This window comes from Cyclopterus lumpus, chromosome 24 (genome assembly GCF_009769545.1).
Source record: "Cyclopterus lumpus isolate fCycLum1 chromosome 24, fCycLum1.pri, whole genome shotgun sequence".
Lineage (NCBI taxonomy): Eukaryota > Metazoa > Chordata > Actinopteri > Perciformes > Cyclopteridae > Cyclopterus > Cyclopterus lumpus.
In genome coordinates, this window is record NC_046989.1 from 9,866,552 (window position 1) to 9,887,117 (window position 20,566).

At 39.7% G+C, this 20,566-nt stretch overlaps 1 protein-coding gene across 2 annotated transcripts; it reads left to right on the forward strand.

The window, feature by feature from the left end:
* The first annotated feature begins 7,093 nt into the window (after positions 1–7,093).
* Positions 7,094–11,082, forward strand: hlx1 (H2.0-like homeo box 1 (Drosophila)). 2 transcript variants are annotated; one of them, XM_034528366.1, is made up of 4 exons: positions 7,094–7,722; positions 8,225–8,407; positions 8,553–8,737; positions 10,186–11,082. In XM_034528366.1, the coding sequence occupies exons 1-4, from the start codon at positions 7,284–7,286 to the stop codon at positions 10,507–10,509; spliced, it is 1,131 nt and encodes a 376-aa protein (XP_034384257.1). In that variant the 5' UTR covers positions 7,094–7,283; the 3' UTR covers positions 10,510–11,082. The 2 variants fall into 2 exon arrangements, with proteins under 2 accessions (XP_034384257.1, XP_034384259.1); XM_034528368.1 differs by lacking the exon at positions 8,225–8,407.
* Positions 11,083–20,566: the final 9,484 nt, after the last annotated feature.

Below are 20,566 nucleotides of genomic sequence, written 5' to 3' on the forward strand. Positions count from 1 at the left end.
GCATCTCAGCTCAGTGAGCAGCCAGTTAAGGGACCAGTGTCCCCAGTCCCTCACCAGCAGCTGACACCTGCCTTCACTTCCTGAGTCAACCCAACTTCCTCCCTAAAGACTGGTCTTGTGCTTTAATGGAGGTCAAAGGTTGAACACAGGAATCCCTCGAGAACTACACACATGAACCCTGTCCAGCTCCCATAACAGGGGTAAAGGAAAATTAGTTAATTGACACATGAACACACTGATTAAGGTAATGTCATTATAATAGTCCAAATAGTCTATTTATATTTGATAGGCTGTTGTAAACAGTGTCTACATTCATGACAGACCATTTTAAAATTAATAAAAATGAATGTCTTAGTCTCATGTTGTATGTCACACGGTAAAATATTATTTTTAATTAAATAATCAGTGGCGTGTTGGTTGTAGAAGAGAACGTTTATGGTTTCTTGTTAGATAATTCATTTCTAAATTATCTTTTATTTTATTGTTTGTTTTTACTTGGTTTCACTAGCCCCAAATCAACGTGTGCGGGCGAACACACGCACGCACACACGTCGCGTGTCACGGCAATGCACACCATGACCGCTAGATGGCAGCCTTTTGCTGAGAAGAAATGAAACGCAGCTCTTTATGTGTCTGTTTGTGGTTACGGGCTGCTGCTACCTTGTGAATGGATGAGAGAAGAAATATGTTACATTATGTTTTTTACATACCTCAATATCCAAACAGCACAGTGACGCAATTATACATTGATAATTATGTGAATGGCTATGAATACAGTATTGGGTTTCTTTGTAAGCACAAATAGATGCAACGATACGGAAGGAAATATGATGAGGAAATATCTTCCAGGATGTATATGGGAAAGAATGGAAACACTAAACGCTAAAATAATACGATAGATAGATAAATAGATAGATAGAGAGAGAGAGAGAGAGAGAGAGAGGTGCTGTCTTAAATATAATTGATATCACGTTTTCCGGGGATCTACTTTGCACCTTCTCGGTTTCTCGGTATCTTTCCACCGTTGCGGATTGATTTGGCCGAGATGTGAACCATTAAAGCAGCCGGGTGAGATGCTCTGCTCTGCATCAGACCGCTGCAGCCTGACTGTCCTTAATTCATCATCCGAAACATTTCCATACGAGGTCATTTTAATTCTGAAAATTGTTTCAAAACATATCAACATATCTGACACAGTATATGTTTTTGTTGTCGTTGTTTTTTGTAGCGGTTATTGCTCCTCGTGCTCGCCGCCCCGCTGGAGGAGCAGCAGCAGCAGCAGCAGGCCTAATGGTTTGTTATTATGACCTTTTGTATTTCCATTAGTTTCTCCTGCTGCAGCATTGAGCTCACAGAGCTGCTTACAGTACGTGATTTAACCGTGTGTACGTTTGCACACTGGAGCTGAAGATGGCCCTGAACCTGCCGCACAAGAGGCGCTTTTAATCTGCCCTTGTGTAAACACGTGGCTTTGCTCAAAGGCACCGAGTCACCATCCCATTTAAAAGCTTCCATTAAAGCCGCTCCTTCAGCTTGTTTACAGCAGAGGGCAGGCCGGGTGAGTGTGATTAGTCTACCACTCCAGTGTCCAGCTAATGACACTTAATGTTTTTAACTCCGACTGAGCACAGCTCAGAGCCAAAAGCACGCAACCACAAAAGGAAGCACAGGGCAGCAATACACGATCTATCTGATATAATATGTCTACCTGCAATAGTGGAGTTGAGTCATCAGTGGGTTATAGCAGTGCACAAGTACAAAAGTATCGGCATCAAAATGTAGCCGAACTTAAAGTATACTCATAATGCAGAATGGCTCATTTCAGAATAGCGCACGATAACGTCTTATTTGATATATTAATGCATCACAATTTATTTTTAAATTTAAAATACTCCCCTCTGAATTGTACAACCTGGAGTCTCGATCAACAGTCAACCCCAGATCATTTCAATAAAAATGAACACATATTAAAACTTGAACATTGTAGAATGTCTTCTTCTGTCTGCAGCTGCTGCAGTCGCTCCACATGAAGAGAAACAAAAGCAGTGGTGAAATGTAAATTGTAAACTTTACTCCACTACATTTTAGAGGGAAATGTTGGCTTTTTTTATTATTAATGTGCTTTTACTCCTTTACATTTTCTTTGGCAGCTTCCTTTTCACAACAAATATAAACTTGTAAAATCTATTAAATACATTACATCATAAAATATTCAAGCAGTGGTTTATTTGTTTTACTTGTCACCTCTATACAGTAATTAATGTATCACATAGTCTTGTTAAAATGTAACAGTTTGAGGTGAAATCATCCCACATTTCCCATAAAAAGATCAAAGAAGAAAGAAAAGTGCAAAAATGTAGCCAAACTTTTGTTTTATTTTTTATTTCTCCTCCTATTAATCATCCTGACCCTCCAGATTTATTTTGGGTACATAAATTAAAAGTATCTCCACCTAAACCACATCAGTAACATGCTGTCATCTATAATCAGTAACTGAGACCATTGTTCTGCAGTATTGGTACTTATACTTTTGCATTTGTAATTACATGTATCTTATGATATCATCGTCACAGTTTAAAATTCAACAAAATGTGTGTTCATCTCTCAAACTGACATGTATTCACTTTCATATGATTCAATTATTTTTTGTTGATTGTAGATCAAATTATTTAGTAGTTTGTTCCAATCAAAAGTAAAACTACTTGTAGAAAAAAGCCCAGAACTAGAAGAGAGAACATTTTGTCACTGGGGGGAGCTGCTTGTACATTTACTGCCTTCATGCTCATAAGGTTTTATGTATTCTGGTTATAGTCACAACCTGTGGAGAGAACAAAATATGCATTTATCATGCATAAGATTGAGACAAGAAGTACTTGACTTGAGTACTATATGCTACTCCATTTCAGTTGGAAATATTGTACTTTCTACCACACTATTTCTGTGTATGAGGATTAAAGATAGTTGCACACTTCTATACTCCAAGGTTATGTGTGAATATCTATAGCTTTTAAATGGTATCTCTCTCATTTATTTCATTTCTTATTTTGTTTGAATTCAAATAGCTATTTATCTGTGTGGTTACCTTATATGCAATGTATTGTTTCCGCTTAAACTAATAATATAAACCAATAATGTCTTTAAAATGTCTTCCACTTCGAGCATAATGCTGCTTACAGTGTGACATAATATCAATTGAATACTAAAATATACAATTACTACAGTTTTGAATGCAGGACTTGTATTTGTGTGGTATACTTTTACTTAAGATCTGAATACTTGTTCCACTGCTGTCTGTTGAGCAAAGATGAGATAAAGGAACACAGTATGTTTCTAATTTAATGACATTGTACTGCTTATAGGACACAAAGACATTCATGTGTCATGCAAAACACACAAAGCAGATCACAACAGGACAATGTAGTCAAATTAAAACTCATTTGAGTTCATCTCCACCTCAGAGATAGTTCAGTGTTTGAAATATGTTGTCTGTGTTCGGGATCACATGAACGGGGACAGTCTTGTTTTGACTTTATAAACACATCCCTGAGTTCTTTTTTTCCTCCTCTGTGGAGATGGTGGCCGGGTGCCATACAGAAGGCTGTGTACAATGGCCCAGGTCCCATTAAATCTGCGAAGGTTCCTTCCTGAGGCAAACATTGCCAGAAATAGTAATCTTGGCTTGGAGCTACAGTCTTACAGAGGGGGAGCAATAATTCTCAGTGTAATAATGGAAATCATTTAATTCTGTCCTGCAGCCTGTGATCCAGCAGGGCTTCAGTCCGAGGTGCTCATTCAGTCTTCCTCCACCTGATAAGGCTTCCTGAAAAACACACAGCTAGCAATCAGCCGACAACAATGGGCTCCGTCCGATGCTTTAAACTTCAGGCGGTCGGCAGTGCACAGCAGCACGGCTTTGTTTTCTACACAGTGGGCATGTGACTCATAAAAGCTTTGACTTTTCATTTTCATGTTGTTTGTTTAAATTGCACGGCAGAGTGAATCTGTGAAGTAGCTCCTCTGAGCATTTGATTAATCAGCTGACATTTGTACTCATTGTTAACCTTTTAACAGAGAGGTAAAGCTTTCATATCTCTTTCCCAACAAATATGTTTTGATCTCTATTAAACGCTACATTTTATAAGATTCTAGAAGTGGTTTATTTAAGTAAAAGTACACTAGCAATATAAAAAATACTCCATTACAAGTAAAAGTATTGCATTCAAAAGTACAGACATTAAGTAAAAGTACTCATTCTGCAGAAGAATGTCCTCTTTCACACAGATATATTGTTGTATATGAGATTATAAAATTATTAATATCTTGTTGAGGTGAAGCTACTTTTAAATCATTTATACACATAGTTTAGTCCTGTAGTTTGTTCTTTAGTATAATGTAGATGTGAGGTCACTTAATTAATCATTAATCTACTGAGAAGATTAAATATTAGGAAATAAAATAAACTGCGCTTTGCTCTAATCCTTGATTTTCTGCTAAATATAAGTATAGTTTGACCTATTTTGGGTCTTAATCTCTTAATGAGTCCATAGAACTTCACTGTGGAAATGGTTTCTTTAATCTTTTAACATATATATGCGTATGTATACATATCATGTTTTTTTATGTAAAATCTTAATCTTTAAATGTTTTGCTCTGACATGGAGTGAAAATATATAAAGTAGTGTTAAAAAAGTATCTTGGAACTGTACGAAACTTGAGTCAATGTACTTTCTACTGGAATATAATGTGTGACTGTGTTTATGTATGAAGGCTGAAAAATAAAAAAAATTGACTGACGGAAAAAACAAATTTACGACTGAGTTTTCTATTGTTGAAGACAGATTCAAGCCCAGAGTGTTTGCAGTCTCTTAAACAGAGACAGGAGCCGCTGGCACTGTAATCCCAGCTGCCATCATTACAGCTGCTCTAGGAAAGTAAATAAGGTTGAATAATAGTATTCAGCAGGACTCTTGCTATGTCATATCTCAGGTTGTACAGGTGATTTATTATATTTCATTTTCATACCTGAACTTCTACAATAAACAATTCTTCAATGATATGAAATCAGAAGTGATCACAGGTTTAATATTGTGTGCATTAAAAAACTACACTTTGTGCTGCAGGTTAATGTTTATTATTTCTCTACTCTCTAATCATCGTACTCTTTTTGTATAAAGCACACATACATAATATAAAAACAATGAAAATATAACTATAACATTATGCAGTCTTCATGTGATACTGACCCCAAAAGGAACATCAGCAGCGATTTTTATTTTTAAATATTTTTATGTAATTCCTTTAGTTTTAATGTAGATTATAACATTTTAAATATGAGAGAATGCAACATTGACAGGAAACAATATGTCTGCTTTATTTTGTCAGGGTAAAATCGAAAATGTGGAGAGGCACACACACTAAATCTATTTGTTATACAAATCGTGTGTGTTTGTGCGTGTGTGTGTGTGTGTGTGTGTGTGTGTGTGTGTGTGTGTGTGTGTACAAAAAACAGTATAGTTTTGTTGTGTTTCTTTCCTCCAAATATGTTTTTTTTGCACAAATAGGTGCAAGCCTTAAAGGAAATAATAGGACGTGTGCAACTGCTATTTGTAAAATTGAATGTAATACATATTGTGGTCACAATGCACCGTGTGTTGTGTGGCGTGCATGCCTTTCTCTATAGTAAAACAATTTAAAATATGTGTCCTTCGTTCATGATTGCAAACAGCAAATGATCTCTTGAATTATGGATTCATATCATTCTGTATCGGAACAGGTCTTTGCATTGAATGAGTCCCAGCTGGTCTCTCAACCACAGAGCCCGAGTGTAAAGGCTGATCGGAGGCCTGTCTGTGTGTGTGTGTGTGTGTGTGTGCGTGTGTGTGTGTGTGTGTGTGTGTGTGTGTGTGTGTGTGTGTGTGTGTGCGTGTGCGTGTGTGTGTGTGCGTGCGTGCGTGTGCATGTGCGTGTGTAACGCTTCCCACTAAAGAGTTCATCGGCACCTGAAATAACTCGAGGCGTGCTGCGTCTGCTACATCCTCTTCCCTGGATTGTTTTGACTGCATGATGGAGGGCAAACGTTATTGTCTATTTCTAATTTTAACCCGGAAAAGTGTCACTCGAAAACAGCATGATAGCAGGCAGTCAGGGTCATCGGCGCTTCCGGCCGCATGAATCAGAGCTTAAATGAATGCGGGCTTCAGAAGCCATTGTTTCAACTCATGCGAGAGAAGCAGGCGATCGGAGCGTTGTGTGTGTGTGTGTGTGGGGGGGGGGGGGGCACGTGTGAATCTTGAGGGGCCTCAAGGATGAAGTATCGCCTCTGAAGTTAATTGTGTTTTGAGGGGAATCGGTTTCCTCTGTTTATTATGAGCATGGGGACGGATTTGCGTCACCGTGCAACTTGCAGGTCGAGATAAAGTTGCACAAATATTGAAAATGGGAAGTTCTAACAGTCATTATAAAAGTCCCCCCCTCTGCTCCGGAAGAAATAAGGATTTCTGCTGTATCCTAAAATACTAAAACAGGTTCTATTTCGGGGGCAAATCTAGCAGGAATATCCGCTCATTTAACACGAATCACAGCCCATCAAAAACAGGATGAGTGGCGCTAATAGAGCCTCTCCTGGGCTCGGGGTCATGTCGATTGTTTACAGTTAATTATTATCATTCCTATTTTATATAATCGCATGGCATGTTTTTTCGATTTGCTTTATTACTCTTTTTACAGAGCATGTATATATTTTGTGTTTAAAACGGACAGTTTCTTTCTAAAAAAAAAAACATTTCCAATCCACTGCTGGTAATCTTGCCTCTGGAGTGAGATGTTATTTATTTTCATAAAGAAAGAAAAAAAAAATGAACACGAGAGGTAATGGGTGTAATGTGTTTGGGCGCGGTGATGTGTGGGGGTTCTTTTTAAGTGATCAATCCATCATCTCAGGATCAAAATTGCTCTTTAGTGTCCCCAGTCATGTGTGTGTGTGTGTGTGTGTGTGTGGGGGGGGGGGGTTGGTTTACGCATCATCCTCATTTGGAAGGGCGTGATGTGAGCGACTGCAAAACATCCATTGGCTCAGAAAGCAACCAATCAGTGTCAGCCAAGGAACTTCAGAGTGGAGCAGCAGGGTTTGGATTTCAGAGTTGGGAGAGCGACTTTGGCACTGACACAAAGTGGACGGTCAACTATCCCCCTAAAACGCCGTACCCGCTTCTTCTTCTTTTTTTTCATGCCTGCCCGTTTATACCCTCTTCTGAGAAACAATAAGACGCATTAGAGGCTGCGGGATGTACACAGCCGGGCTCAACCCGTTTTACGCGTCAAACTTTAGCCTCTGGTCTGCGTACTGCGCGGGGGGCTTCGCGGTGGATACGATGAAGAAACCCTCGTTTTGCATCGCAGACATTTTGCAGGCAGGAGATGCCGAGAACATCCCAGGATCGTCGGCGCTCATGGTGCATATGGGACACCACCACCGCGCGCCGCACGGACACTCCGGCAGCTCGCCGCTGCGCCCTTCTCCCGTCGCGCCCGAGCCGTACGGCGCGAGGGTGAGTCCGGCGTCTCCTTACAACAGACACGGACTACAGCTGACATCAGTCTCCAGAACGGCATTTAACTCCCAACAAGCACCCCCGCCTTCAAGCAAGGACCTCAAATTCGGAATTGATCGGATATTGTCGACAGACTTTGATCAGAGAGGCAAAGAGAAGTCGTCATTAAGAGGTGAGAAAAGAGATTTTTAAGTACACGCTGAATTTACAAACAGATGTGTGGTGTTTATAGAGAAGCTTTCTGTCATATCAGCTAAACTGAACACTATATAGGGATTTGTTTTATGGCCTCAAAGTTATTATTTTTTTAATGATACGTTTAAGTACCACAAGAGAAAAAAATAATGTACAAACTTTAGAAACAACAAACTGGAAGCAATATTGTAAAGTCAGAACCAGTTAATAACATACTTGTTCACAGAGCAGTAAGAGCCCAAATAGCCTCATAACATGCACTTTAAGGAGCCCTGCGGGGAAATCCTCTGCTCTATTTCCCCCTAGCCAGAGAGGTCAGAGGTCATGATCAGCTACAAGACATTTTAGCAGTCACACTTGAACCCAGGATTTGACTTTGTCTGATGGTCTCTCTAAATACTAGACCATCTTGCCCCCCAGGTTGCCAGTGTGACTCTTTGTTTCCTGACTGAAGCCCATCATCTCTCGCTCTGTAACAGATCTCACATCCATCGTTAGCTCGAACCGTCAGTCAGGAATCCACGTCCCCATTCAGCCTCCGGCCAGCCAGTACTTCTCCTGCATAGACCCCGGGATGAGCGACGCGTCCTCCATGATGAGTTCACTAGGCAGCAGCAGCAGCAGGCATTCAGGCCAGCATCAGTTTCAGGACACCTTCCCAGGTAGTCACCACATGTAGGACTGTTACAGACCGCAAACTGGCCCGCCCAGCTCTCTGTTTGAAGGTGCGAGACACCTGCAGTGAATGTTCCTTTTGTTTCTGGTCTCTTTTCGGCTTCAACCTCATGTCCTCCTCATGTCTCTTAGGTCCATATGCTGTTCTCACTAAAGACACCATGCCACAGACGTACAAGAGGAAAAGGTCGTGGTCGAGGGCAGTGTTTTCAAACCTGCAGAGGAAAGGACTGGAGAAAAGATTTGAGATACAGAAATATGTCACCAAGCCGGACAGAAAGCAGCTGGCTGCGATGCTCGGGCTGACAGACGCCCAGGTGAGAGGCAGTGTTGACTAATCACCAGGTTTACCTGCACACATCTTTTTTTTGGGATTACCTCTTGCAAGAATCATTTATATAAGGTTTATCATCTTTAGAACAAACCATATAGACACAAAATATATTTTTTTAAAAGCCACAGAGATTATTGGTGAAGACAGGCCGTCAAGATAAATAAGCAAGATAGGTTTCATTTCATTTCTTTAGAGTAGATTATCAAATAAGAGATTGTCATTATTTTATTTTACCTGTCAACTCATTTCAATGGTTATATTCTAATGTTTTGTATATGTTTGGTTTTGATGTCATTTTGTTGTTGGATGCCGTGGTTATGTTGTAGCTGTATTATTTACTGTATGATTTCTGGATTATATGTTTTACATCAGGAGGAGTATAGTTGTGGGCATCCAAATGAACAATAAAACAATGACACCACAGGGCCGTAGTCAGGATTTTATAATTACTGAGAGGGCATTAGCCCCATTACTCCCCTTTAGAACAATTTGACCAAACCACATAATTACAGTTTGCTTCTTATGGACTTTGTCATATTTAATAATTCTGTTATTTATAAATTATATTTTCTGTATATCTTAATTCCCATGGTATGCCAGGTCTAAATGATGCCCTCTTCACTCTTACAGGTTTTAAAAATACTTGACAGCCTATAAAACACCCAGCATGCTTATAGTCGCAGGTTGTTGAAACTACAAATTCCCAGAAACACTGAACAATGACCTGAGTGTATGGTGGCTCTGGCCTTGACACATCAATACAATTATGTACAATGGAAAAAGTGTGCTTCCATTTTTGAGGGATGGTTGTAGTCACAATATATATCGCACATAAGCCTGAAGGATTCAAATAAGATTGTAATTTTAAATTTCCAGTCCTTGATTTGAAGTTGGCCACCTGAGTGGCTGAGCAATGCTCCAGTGAAATCTCATCTACAGCAACACAGTTGTTGTTTACATTTCATCCCACTGTACAAATTTCACTTAAACTCACCAAGCAACATGTCAACATGAATGGAAACTGACACAGATTATTTAATTGTATTACATTTAATATTGTATATTTTTTGCAACATTACTATAGCAACATGTAAGTGTTTAATAATATTGTTTGCACTATATTTACACTTTGTATGCTGCTGTCTTGGCCTGGTCTCCATGGGGCTCTGCATATGTGTGTGCACAGCCTTATTAAAGGAGAGGAAGGGGCAGGACAAATAGTTTTGCAAACGCTATATTTAAGATTTTAAATATTGTGAAATAGGTAAAGGATATTCCCTATAATGAGACTGTGCTCAAGTTTTACCTGGAAATTCATAGGAACATGTTCGGAAAGAAAACAAATGTACTGTTCAAACAGGCTGCAGTTGTTATTACACACATAAACAGTGTGACCCAACAGTGTGTGCGTGTGTGCGCGCGTGTGTTTAGGTGAAGGTGTGGTTCCAGAACAGACGCATGAAGTGGAGACACTCCAAAGAGGCGCAGGCTCAGAAGGACAAGGAGCAGCCGGACAAGAGCGCGTCTGAGTCCGGCAGCAGGGAGCACAAAGAGCCGGCGGAGGAGTCCGAGTGTGAGAGCGAGGGACGGAGCGAGTGTGAGTCCGACGAGGCACCGGAGGAAAACTCCGACGGACATGTGGACATTTGTGAGCCAACAAACCAAACCAGCGTGATCATAAGCGGGAGCAGCGGGCCGGTGAGCGGCGGGGAGGCGGCGGCCACAGCCACAGAGGCCCCTCAGATACTGATATGACGGCTGTAGTTTATGAACAATACGTTTTTATTATTATTTTGATAGAAGAACGACAGTGATGTTAGAACGCGTCTGGACTGTCAATCCAGCAACTCTATGAGACATTTGCAACGTAAAGCCAAGCCTGTGCGTGTCTAATTCCTGGGAACAAGTGGAGCAACGAGCCAGTAGGCCGCATTATTTGTTCAATATGACACTTTATTTTAGCCCAGACACAAAGAACATGGTCCAAATTAATGTGTTCATTTCATTAAGGGTTTCTCTAAGGCTCTAACGATAAATAAATAAAAAACAAGCTATTTAAATATTTAAAAATTGGACATCCAGCGTCTCCTTACTGTCGTTTTCCTCTCAAGAGCTTCGTGTGCATCATGTTTTCCTCATCTGAAGGAAATAATGCAGTTGTGAATTACATTTTTAGGTTGTGAACCACTCGTTTCACGTGATAAATGACATTTCAGAACACCACAGCAGTGTTCATGTATTACTTGTTTTTTCTGGATATATAGTTGTGCTATTTTGTTAATAATAATTTGCACTGAAAATATTGTAAATAAAATGTTTCTTACTTTATTGGATTACTGAATTATTATTATTATTATTATTATTATTTAATTTAAGGAATTTACTAGTTGCTCACTTATCAAAAGTCAATCAATTATTTATCACCTGCCAGATCCATTTTGATGTGCAGAATATTTTCCTTTGGTTTATTTGATTTTATTGTTTTTATTTGCTTTTTAAAATTAAAAGCCTCAGCAACAACACATAGTCGCATGCAACAAAATCAATACAAATCAATACAATTCTAATTTGATATAAACTGGAAACAGAGTAGCTGCCTTACAACAAGTGGTGGTTAAATACATTAAATAAAAATTGAGTCTAATATAGCATTAAAAACTAATCATAAAAAAACAAAAACAAAAATGACCTCATCAACAGATTAAAATGAATAATTGATTACAATTTAAAACGTGGAAAAACAGAGTCTTTCAAGAGACAAACAGTCTAAAAAGTTGAATGGACCAAATCATACTTCCATGATAAATGTATATCTTCTGCTCATATAAACACATTAACTAAATTCCTCCTGAGCCTGTTGCGGCTCCGACAGCACATAAAGCGAGAGAAGAAGAAGAAGAAGAAGAAAAAGAAGAGAATAATTTATAGTTTGTATACATTTACTGGCTCCAGATAGCAGCGACGACCCGGGTGAGTATATTTTATGTATCCAGACGCAGATACAATCAACATCTCCTCCATTTATAGTGCTGCTCATAACCCCCCTCTGCAGACCAGCGTCCACCTCAGACCATGCTCCTTTTTATATGACTAACAAGACTAACACGAGAGGACAGTGTAGTGTTGAAATGTCATTTCCCAATCAGTCTTATCATGAAGGTCAATGGTGACCGTTCAAGATTGATAAGATCGAAGAAATCAACATTGTTTCTGCAACACGCATGCACACTGTGCGCATGCGCAGCTCAACCCTGTTTAAAGATGTTTTAATGGCATGATTCTTGTTCATCTTTTATCTATTGGCCCACACATTTGAGTCAACAAATATTGTAATCAAAATACATAAATAAAGTTTTATTTGTATAAAATAAACTCCACACTAGACGCTGAAACCTAAATTCTGAGAAAAACACTGGGGACATGACCTCAGTGTCATCGGTTACTGCTCTGCCTGTTAGTGTTGAGTAGTTGTGGAAAGTAATAGTTTATTCAAGTACTGTACTTAAGGGCAATTTTACGTACTTTTACTTTTCTTGAATACTGACTTTTTCTGCTATTCCACTACACTTCAGAGGAACATTTTTTTTTTATTCTACCATGCATTTCATAGCTTTACAGCGTTTCTTTGCAGATTCAGATTATAAATACAAAATCAACAAAATCATTTAAAATGATTATCATAGATTACCCAGCTGTAATTCAGCCCCACCGTTACCATCTGCAATGGTGCTTACACATAATTATATATTTGCGTTATATAATATGTCTTCTTCTTCATTATGAGTACTTTTACTTTGAGGTATTTTACTATACATGGATGCTAATACCATACGTTTACATCAGTAAACCTTTTGAATGGCGGACTTTTACTATAGCATTGTGGTGTTGCTACTTTTAAGTAAAAGCTGCAAGAACGTTTTCCACCAAGGGTGCAGTTTTCACTCAAGATAAACATAAAATAATTTCACAGCTTCAAAGAAGGAAGATGTGCAGATCAGTTACTTATCTAAAAGTAACAATACATGAAAATACTCAAGTGCCACACATTTGCACTTGAATACAGCATTTGAGTGAATGACCTAACATGATTCTGCTGTAACATTATGTCGTTTCTCATATTAACATTTCTGCTCAACAACGTGAAAGAACAAAAACTTGACCCAAAGCTTAATGTGTTTATTATTATTTTCAATGCATATTATCTCTGTCAAGAAATTCGCAGCCTTCTGGTATTTGTTGTCATGTTAGCAGCAACATCATAGTGAGTGACCCAAAAACCCGGAACACCACAAACGCTCTCCTCTATGGGGTCCACTTTCCTCTCCTCCGGAAAGAGGACTGACCCCAGAGAGCGGCAGTTTTCCGTTTTAGCTCCGCATCTTGAATTTCACTTTTCATTTTCCCCTTCTGCCGGCTCTACAGTCATACCTGCTGGTAATAGGCTGCTCGTTTTTGAGATACAGTATTTTACCCCCAAACAGCACAGTCTTCTCATAAACTAGCTTGTGACAGTCATAAAGTGGATGGCACTCGTCTTAATCTTCACTTTTAATTCACGCTGGATGAAAACTTGTCAGAGTTATGATAGCCAGTTTCCATGGAAGGCAGTAAAAGCACCGGGCACTTTATCAACCAAATATTAAGTGTTAAACGCTCACATATTAAATGTCTGGGTGGGTTGAGTTTCGAATTATGCTCGAAAAGCTATAAATTACATTAGTATTTGCAAATGTAGAATAACAATAACAATCCAAACGCTTAACATAATACTGAGGCCTTGATTTGTGAACTGTCTTCGGAAATTTTATGAGCAGGATAGGAGCAAGTCCATCTGGCCTGTATTTAATGTCAGCCTTTCCCCCTCCATTAAAAGCTGTCCTATATGTCCCTCTTGGCAACCCAGGACCGGGCAACCCATAAAACAAACCAGCCTTGCAGATTTCGCCAATATTTAACGCTTTGAAAAAGTAACTGTGTGAAACAAATTACCTCTGTAAGAGCAGAGGAGGGGGTTTCTGTCTGCAGCGGTGGAGGGATTAACGTGACTAAACGCTGTGACGTCTCCGGCGCTTTGAGGCATTATCTGTGAGGTTGTTTGATAGGCTGATGGAGATTTCTCCACCGTTGGCGTAATGCATCAGAGGAAAGACCTTAGAGTCTGCGGCGCTGCTGGAGGAAAAGGGGGGAACAAAGCTACCACATAACTCAACCAGCGCTTGAGAAACTGCAGCGTGCAGAAAGATGGAGGTTTAGTTGAGTAATTCTGCTTCTTCCTCTTTTGGAAGATGACGACTATGATATAGTTACTAATTGTCATGATGATAATGACGATGTGCAAGACCTTTGTGAATTCACTTTCATGCAGAGGAGAAAGTGCTTCTCATTTACTTAAGTAACAATAACATGATGTGGAAATAGTCCGTGACAAGTAAAAGTCATGCATTCAAAATCTTAATTTAGTAAAAGTAAAGAAGTCTTTACTTTAAGGGACAGTGAGTAAGAATAGGTGGCATCTAATGGTGTGGTTTGCAGATTGCAACCAACTGAAGAGCCCTCCGCTCACTCCGCTCACTCTGCTCACTCCTGGCTAGGAATCCATCGATACCATGACAACACTACTTTAGGAGCCACGTAGGTCAGACAGTGGCGGGCGGTATGATGGTTTGGAACTCTGCGGCTCACGATACCGTACTTTAGAAACTATAGGTGGCCTTCAGGTAATGTAAAAATGTGAAAGGCTCTTATTGTTTTTTCAAACACCGGCCTGTGATGCTGAAGAAACATGGCGGTGCATCATGGCAGACTGTGTGAAGAGGAACTGCTCCCTCTGGAGATATAAACGGCTCATTCTAAGCTAACGATTAACATAACAATTCCTACTTTCTGGTGATTATACACTAATGAAACCATTATAATGAATATTATGTTCCATTTCATAGATTCCCCTAAATCCTTCACACTGGCATCTACCACTAAACATGGTCCTTATGTACATTTCCCTCTGAAATGTAGCAGAGAATATAAACACTCAAGTAAAGTACAAACACCAACAAAAAGTACTTAAATAAAGTAATTCAGTAAATGTACTTAGTTTTTAAACCTTTCTAAATTTACGCTCTAGTTTTATTTGCCAACAAAACTTTACTTTCTCTGACATAAATCCATATTTTATGACACCCGCTGTAATGAGAGGTGTTCACCACATTACAATGTGTTCATCATCAGTGGAGCATTTTATTCCGTCCTTGTTACTCCATGAGTGAGTGTCCAGGCTCCGAAGGTGGCTCTGTTTCCTTCAAAAGTATGTTTGTTCCATCAAACGCTGATTTATGAGATCAGCTGGATGCTCTTTTCCTAAATGAGCTCTGAATCATCGGCATGAGAGAGGACTTCCTCCAGAGACTAGCAAAATATTATTACATGGTACGAAGCTTTAATTTGTTAGCCGGCCAAAATTGTTTCCAGCCGCCCCCATCATTTTAATCCCATTCACTGGAATTACCAGTATCAAGTCTTTTATTTATGGCTTTTTATTCAAAAGACAGTTTCTCCCTGAAAGAGAGTGTGTCTGAAGTTGGAATGGAGATACAGTCAAATGCAAACACCACAGAGCCAACATAGTTCATGTTTAATGTACTGCAGCAAAACAATCGATATGCTTCATATAAACCCTCCAGTAAATATACCTTCAGCGTGTAAGTGTTTTTCTGAACATTTATACTTAGGACTGTTCAGCAGCTGCACACGTACCAAACATGTTCACCAACGTTGAAAACTGAGCTCCTCGTACAGAAGCTGTCGCCACATTTCCAAAAAGCCACATTATTGAGTGTTTTTTTAACATGGTCGCAGTTTCCAAGCATCTTGGCCTCGCTTTCAAAACCAGGCCCTTGCCAGCAGTTGGGAGTGGAGGGAGAGAGAGAGAGAGAAAAAAAGACATCTCAAGTTAAATTTAAAGATGTGTTTCTCTTGGAAGCCAAGCAGCGCTGCCATAAACCAAGGGAGACATTTTCATGCTCCACATTTTTCATGGTTTCTCTCCGAGTTTCCTCCCTTCCTTTCTCACTCCACCTTGGCTCCAGAGTTACCTACTGCTGCACTGGCTGCGGACCACAGCCAGCGGGGCACTGTGGGGTGGCCAGTCCCCCCCACTCCACCAAAAAAGCTCTCCTGGTTGTCCTTGGATGGCTCCCGGTGGAGAATCCGCCACCTGGACAGCACTATTCAAGCTCTCTTTCACCACCCTTCTCAAATAATACACTACTTTCACACTCTGAGCTGATCAGTTATAAACTAAAAGTCCTCTGACCTACCGCCCTGTTTTTAATGTGGCCATGAAGGAACCGTTTTATTGCATACTGCTGACTTGTCTTGAGCCAACCCTATGTGGTGTACGCTGTAATTTGTTAAGGGTGCAGAGTTTGGTATTAATTAAGGCTGTGAAATGGCAGCGGTCCGACCGCTGGCCCGTTTACGTGGAGGCTGAATTCACTGAGTGATACACACACTGGGAGGTGGGATTATGGCCGAGCTCTGGCTGCCCGCTGAGATGCAAACACAAAAGAGAGGATGTAAAAAGCACTTTAATTTCACATGACCTGTCATCAGCAGCACATTTTCACTCTGCTCTCTGAAGCCGGACTGAACAGCCTGCGGCTTTCAAACTAACCGTATGTTAGAGTACAAGCATCAAATGGAGATGACTTTATGTGCGTGCAAATGAAAGAGTTGCTGGTTTATTCAACCTCAGCGCTGGCCTTCAGGAGCATGACATTATTATGTATCTGTGATTAGAACATCATGTTGTGAGGTTAGATTTGAGGATTTATGTAAAAATGTCAAAGTGAACAGCTTGAATGGTTTTAAGCTACTTTAACTAAAACTAATGTGAGTTAAATTAACTAAAAGCTAATAATTAGTTCAAAGTCATCTCATGAGTTGCATATGTGTACCTAGGACATGTTTACATGCTTTTATCTTGAAAGAACCCTTTATTTTTCTAATTCTGTCTGTCTGTATACACCTGTATTCACTCTCCGTCTAAACGCTCTGTTTATGCTCCTGTCTCTTTAAGAGTCCTCCTGAAAAAGCCCAGTCTGCTCTGATTGGCGAGAAAAATATGATTCACCTGCCAAGTTAGTCCTCAAGTGGTGGGTGGAGACACTCAGATGGGGGGCAGTATATTCTAAGGAGCCTGCATGTGGCATAGGATGGGTAGCTAAATCAAAATGGCTTTTTGAATCCCATGTTTTCTGATTAAGGCAGCACACAAAAAAATGAGTGGATTGTCTTAGTATATAGTTGTGGGGTTGTAAGGTACTCCAGATACCCACATGTATTAGCACAAGCACTGAAAAAGTGTTTCAGGATATGTCCTCTTTGACCTAAATGTGAAGAGTGGCAGCGATTTAGATTCAACTGATTTATTTGTATCTTGTAACACAGTTTGTTATCATATTCATAATTGTGACTTAATGTAGACCTATTAAAACACACACAACCTTTCTATCATTTATGTTTTATTCAAACTACAAAAAAGAAGAATCTCTAGAGAGTTTGACTTACTCTCAAACAATGCATGCTGGGAATTCTGCTAATGTGCTGATCTGTTCCTTTAGAAACTTCATTGAATGAGTTTAGTGAACTCTGCAGTACATTTCAAGTCAGAAAATGTGTCTAAAATTATAATAGGAAATAAAGGTAAATTGATAACTATCTAAAATAGATAAACATAACCAAACATATCAAAGTCAGACGAAAAAACAACTCTAATCAGAGGACACCAGCAACACTTTCCTGGTACAAATGAAGGTCGGTGACCTCTTCAAATACAAAAACAAACATGACACTGAGCTCTTCCAATTGTAAACATATATAATTTGCCAAGATTATAGAAAGTAGGTTCACGTTAAAATAAGAGCCTGTAGGGACATAAGAACATGATTTTACAATGCAGTCCCATATTTACAAAATGTAGCTTAAAGTTCTAGTAGTCACAATGTTTTAAAAATAGGCCCCAAAAAGACAAAAATACAACAATAAAATATTACAGAAACAATATAAATGTAACAACAAGAGAAATGTAAACTAACAAAAAAGGCCTTAAATGCACAGAGGCTTCATGATTGCACATTATTCCTAAGACGTTATGAAGTTGATTCCACTACATTTCTGTTTGATGTTTTACTGTGATAATCACAAAACAAACTGTTACAGTCAGGCAGAACCTGACACATGACGCAACTGAGGTCACCTGAGTTTCCTGTCTGAAGTAAGATACATTTTTAAGTGTGCTGAGTATAGCCTGAGGTTTCCTCATTTCCCCTTTTTCGGTGCTTATCGTGGCTCGCAGATGCTGTTTTATGGAGAACAGCTAAAACGAAATACTCACTGTCAAAAGACAGCCTCTTCATTCAGTGTATGAAAGGTCACCTAAACACATTCTCTTCAATTCAGATATTATCTTTTAAACTGCACCCTAAACTAACTAACTAATGTCCCATAACCTTTTTTTAACCACAAAATATCTCCAAGAAATGTGCATTATGACAATAAAAAGCTACATTTTAGACTAAAGTTATGCAAAACACAAGCAAAGAAATGAGGGTGAAGTGCAGCCATCCAAGCATGCTGACAAAATGTATTTTTATCATAAAAAACTTTGAAATGCCACATGTAAGACATGATTGTTTCCTTTAGTGTGAGAGAGGCTACACGTTTGCAGTGGACCACCCCAGGGACCAATCACAATCAAGCATGTCACTTGGCTCATTGCTCATGTCCCTTTTATCTGATAGTGCACCTTATTATCAGACTCTGTTGTAGCATTAGACCTGGTCACACTCTAATATATATCTATATGTGTGTGTGGTGTCAACACTCCAGAGAACACACACTTTAGACTGATACTGATGGATTATTGAGGAATTCTTCTTCACGACTCCTCTTGTTAAGGGTAGGAGAGGGCAGGACTGGGAAAATAAATAAGACGTCACTTGGGTTTATCTTGTTCTTGTTCCAAAACAAACAGAGCTATGGCGGAGAGGGAGCCGCGGGGCCTTTGAGGGCTGCTGAGTATTATGCAGCCCCTTTGATCAAAACAATTTGGATCAAGAAAGCTACAACAAACTCATCACCACAGCAACCATAGATGGAGACACACAAGTGAGAGTGAACAGGTGATTTATAGAAAGCGCTGCTCAGTATCACATCCTTTCCACTTCCTTTAAACCGATGTAGCAGACAGATTTGGATGCGGGTGAGAGATCATAATTACTGTCCTTATTTGCATCAGTGTGGTCAGGGAAAATCAATTTCTCAGACTGTAACCTTAATGCACTTTAACAGAGAATATTATTTATACTGCTTTTACGGGGGTCACATTTGTAAGCTTTTATGCAAGCCTGCAAGTACGAAACAAGAGTGTGAGTGCGAGCCGTAACCCATATGTGCAAGGGGTGAGAGTTCAGTTCCTGCAGGGTTTGTTTAGGAATATATGACACTCCACAGCTGGCCTAATCATCTGTGCATATCTGACTATAAAACTTTACTGAGCGTCGCCAGAGCCAGCTGCCTTTATCAGTGGAAATGGAGTTATTCCCACTCCGGACGGACACAGGCCTCAACCTTAGATCTGCCTCCTGTCTCCCAGCGGCCCTCATCAGGGACTGCCCCGCTTGCTCGGTTTGAGGAGAGTTTAGACAGCAGTTTGTACGAACATGTGTACAGATGTGGAAAGAGTCACTTCAGTTTAACTGCACTCAGTCAAACCAAGAAGGTGAGTTTTAAGTTTTCGATGTGAGACAGTGACTTGAATTTGTTTTTGCTTCAGCTACATGTTTATGTACATCTGTTGCATTACTTAAAATCATGTAACAATGTTTCGGTTTTGTTCATGCAAAATAAACTAATCAATAAAATCCTCACAGTGCTGCTGATGTTCGGCTATCCTCCTCGTCAACTTTAATGGATAGTTCTGGCCTTATTACAACATGGGTGTTATTTTTTATAGCTTTGGCCAGCAGAAAAAACAACAACGTACTCACCGAGATAATTCTGAGATTTTGGAAATACAAGTTTTTAACAAACCCCCAGTTTAGCCAAACAGATTTGGAAGTGAAATCATGAGCAAATAGTCGACTAATTACCCAGTCTGAGAAAAAACCTCCATCGTTGCTCGCTGCAGCGTTGTCGTTATGTACTCACTATGTCGCACACACACGTGGTGTTCCTGCAATGAGGGATCATAGGCGACACTTCTGGTGTTCTCACTGACGTTTTACCTCCAAGTAAAGTAGTTTGGATGATCTGGCTGGACCTTTAGTTTGTTTGCTGTAGCAATGTCTTTGTCTGAGTGTCATCAATTACATCTGTGAGTAAAGATGCTCTTTTCTTTTTTATACGAGCCTTTTATCTTTCGGTGATATTTGGTCACATTCTTAATTTGTGGGATGAAAAAAGATGAATTAAGTCAAGGGTATAGAGAACAACAAACTTCTGAATATGTCATTGATGTTGTCATGTGAGTCAACAAATAAAGTTTTGTTGAAAGTAGATTAGACTGAGTAGATATCCTGACCATGCATAACTGCCCACCGCTCTACTTCCTTCTGCCCTCCCTGTTCCTCTCCGCTCTCCTCCGATTCACATTTGACCTCAGGTTCACAACATCCATCAGATGATCATTACAAAGTTGGAGGTCACGACCTCCACACTCCAATCACCACACCTCTGCCTCTTCCTGCTGTAACCCTGTGCTGTATACATACCCCTCACTTCCCCTCACATAAAAAAACCTGTCATCTGCTTCTAA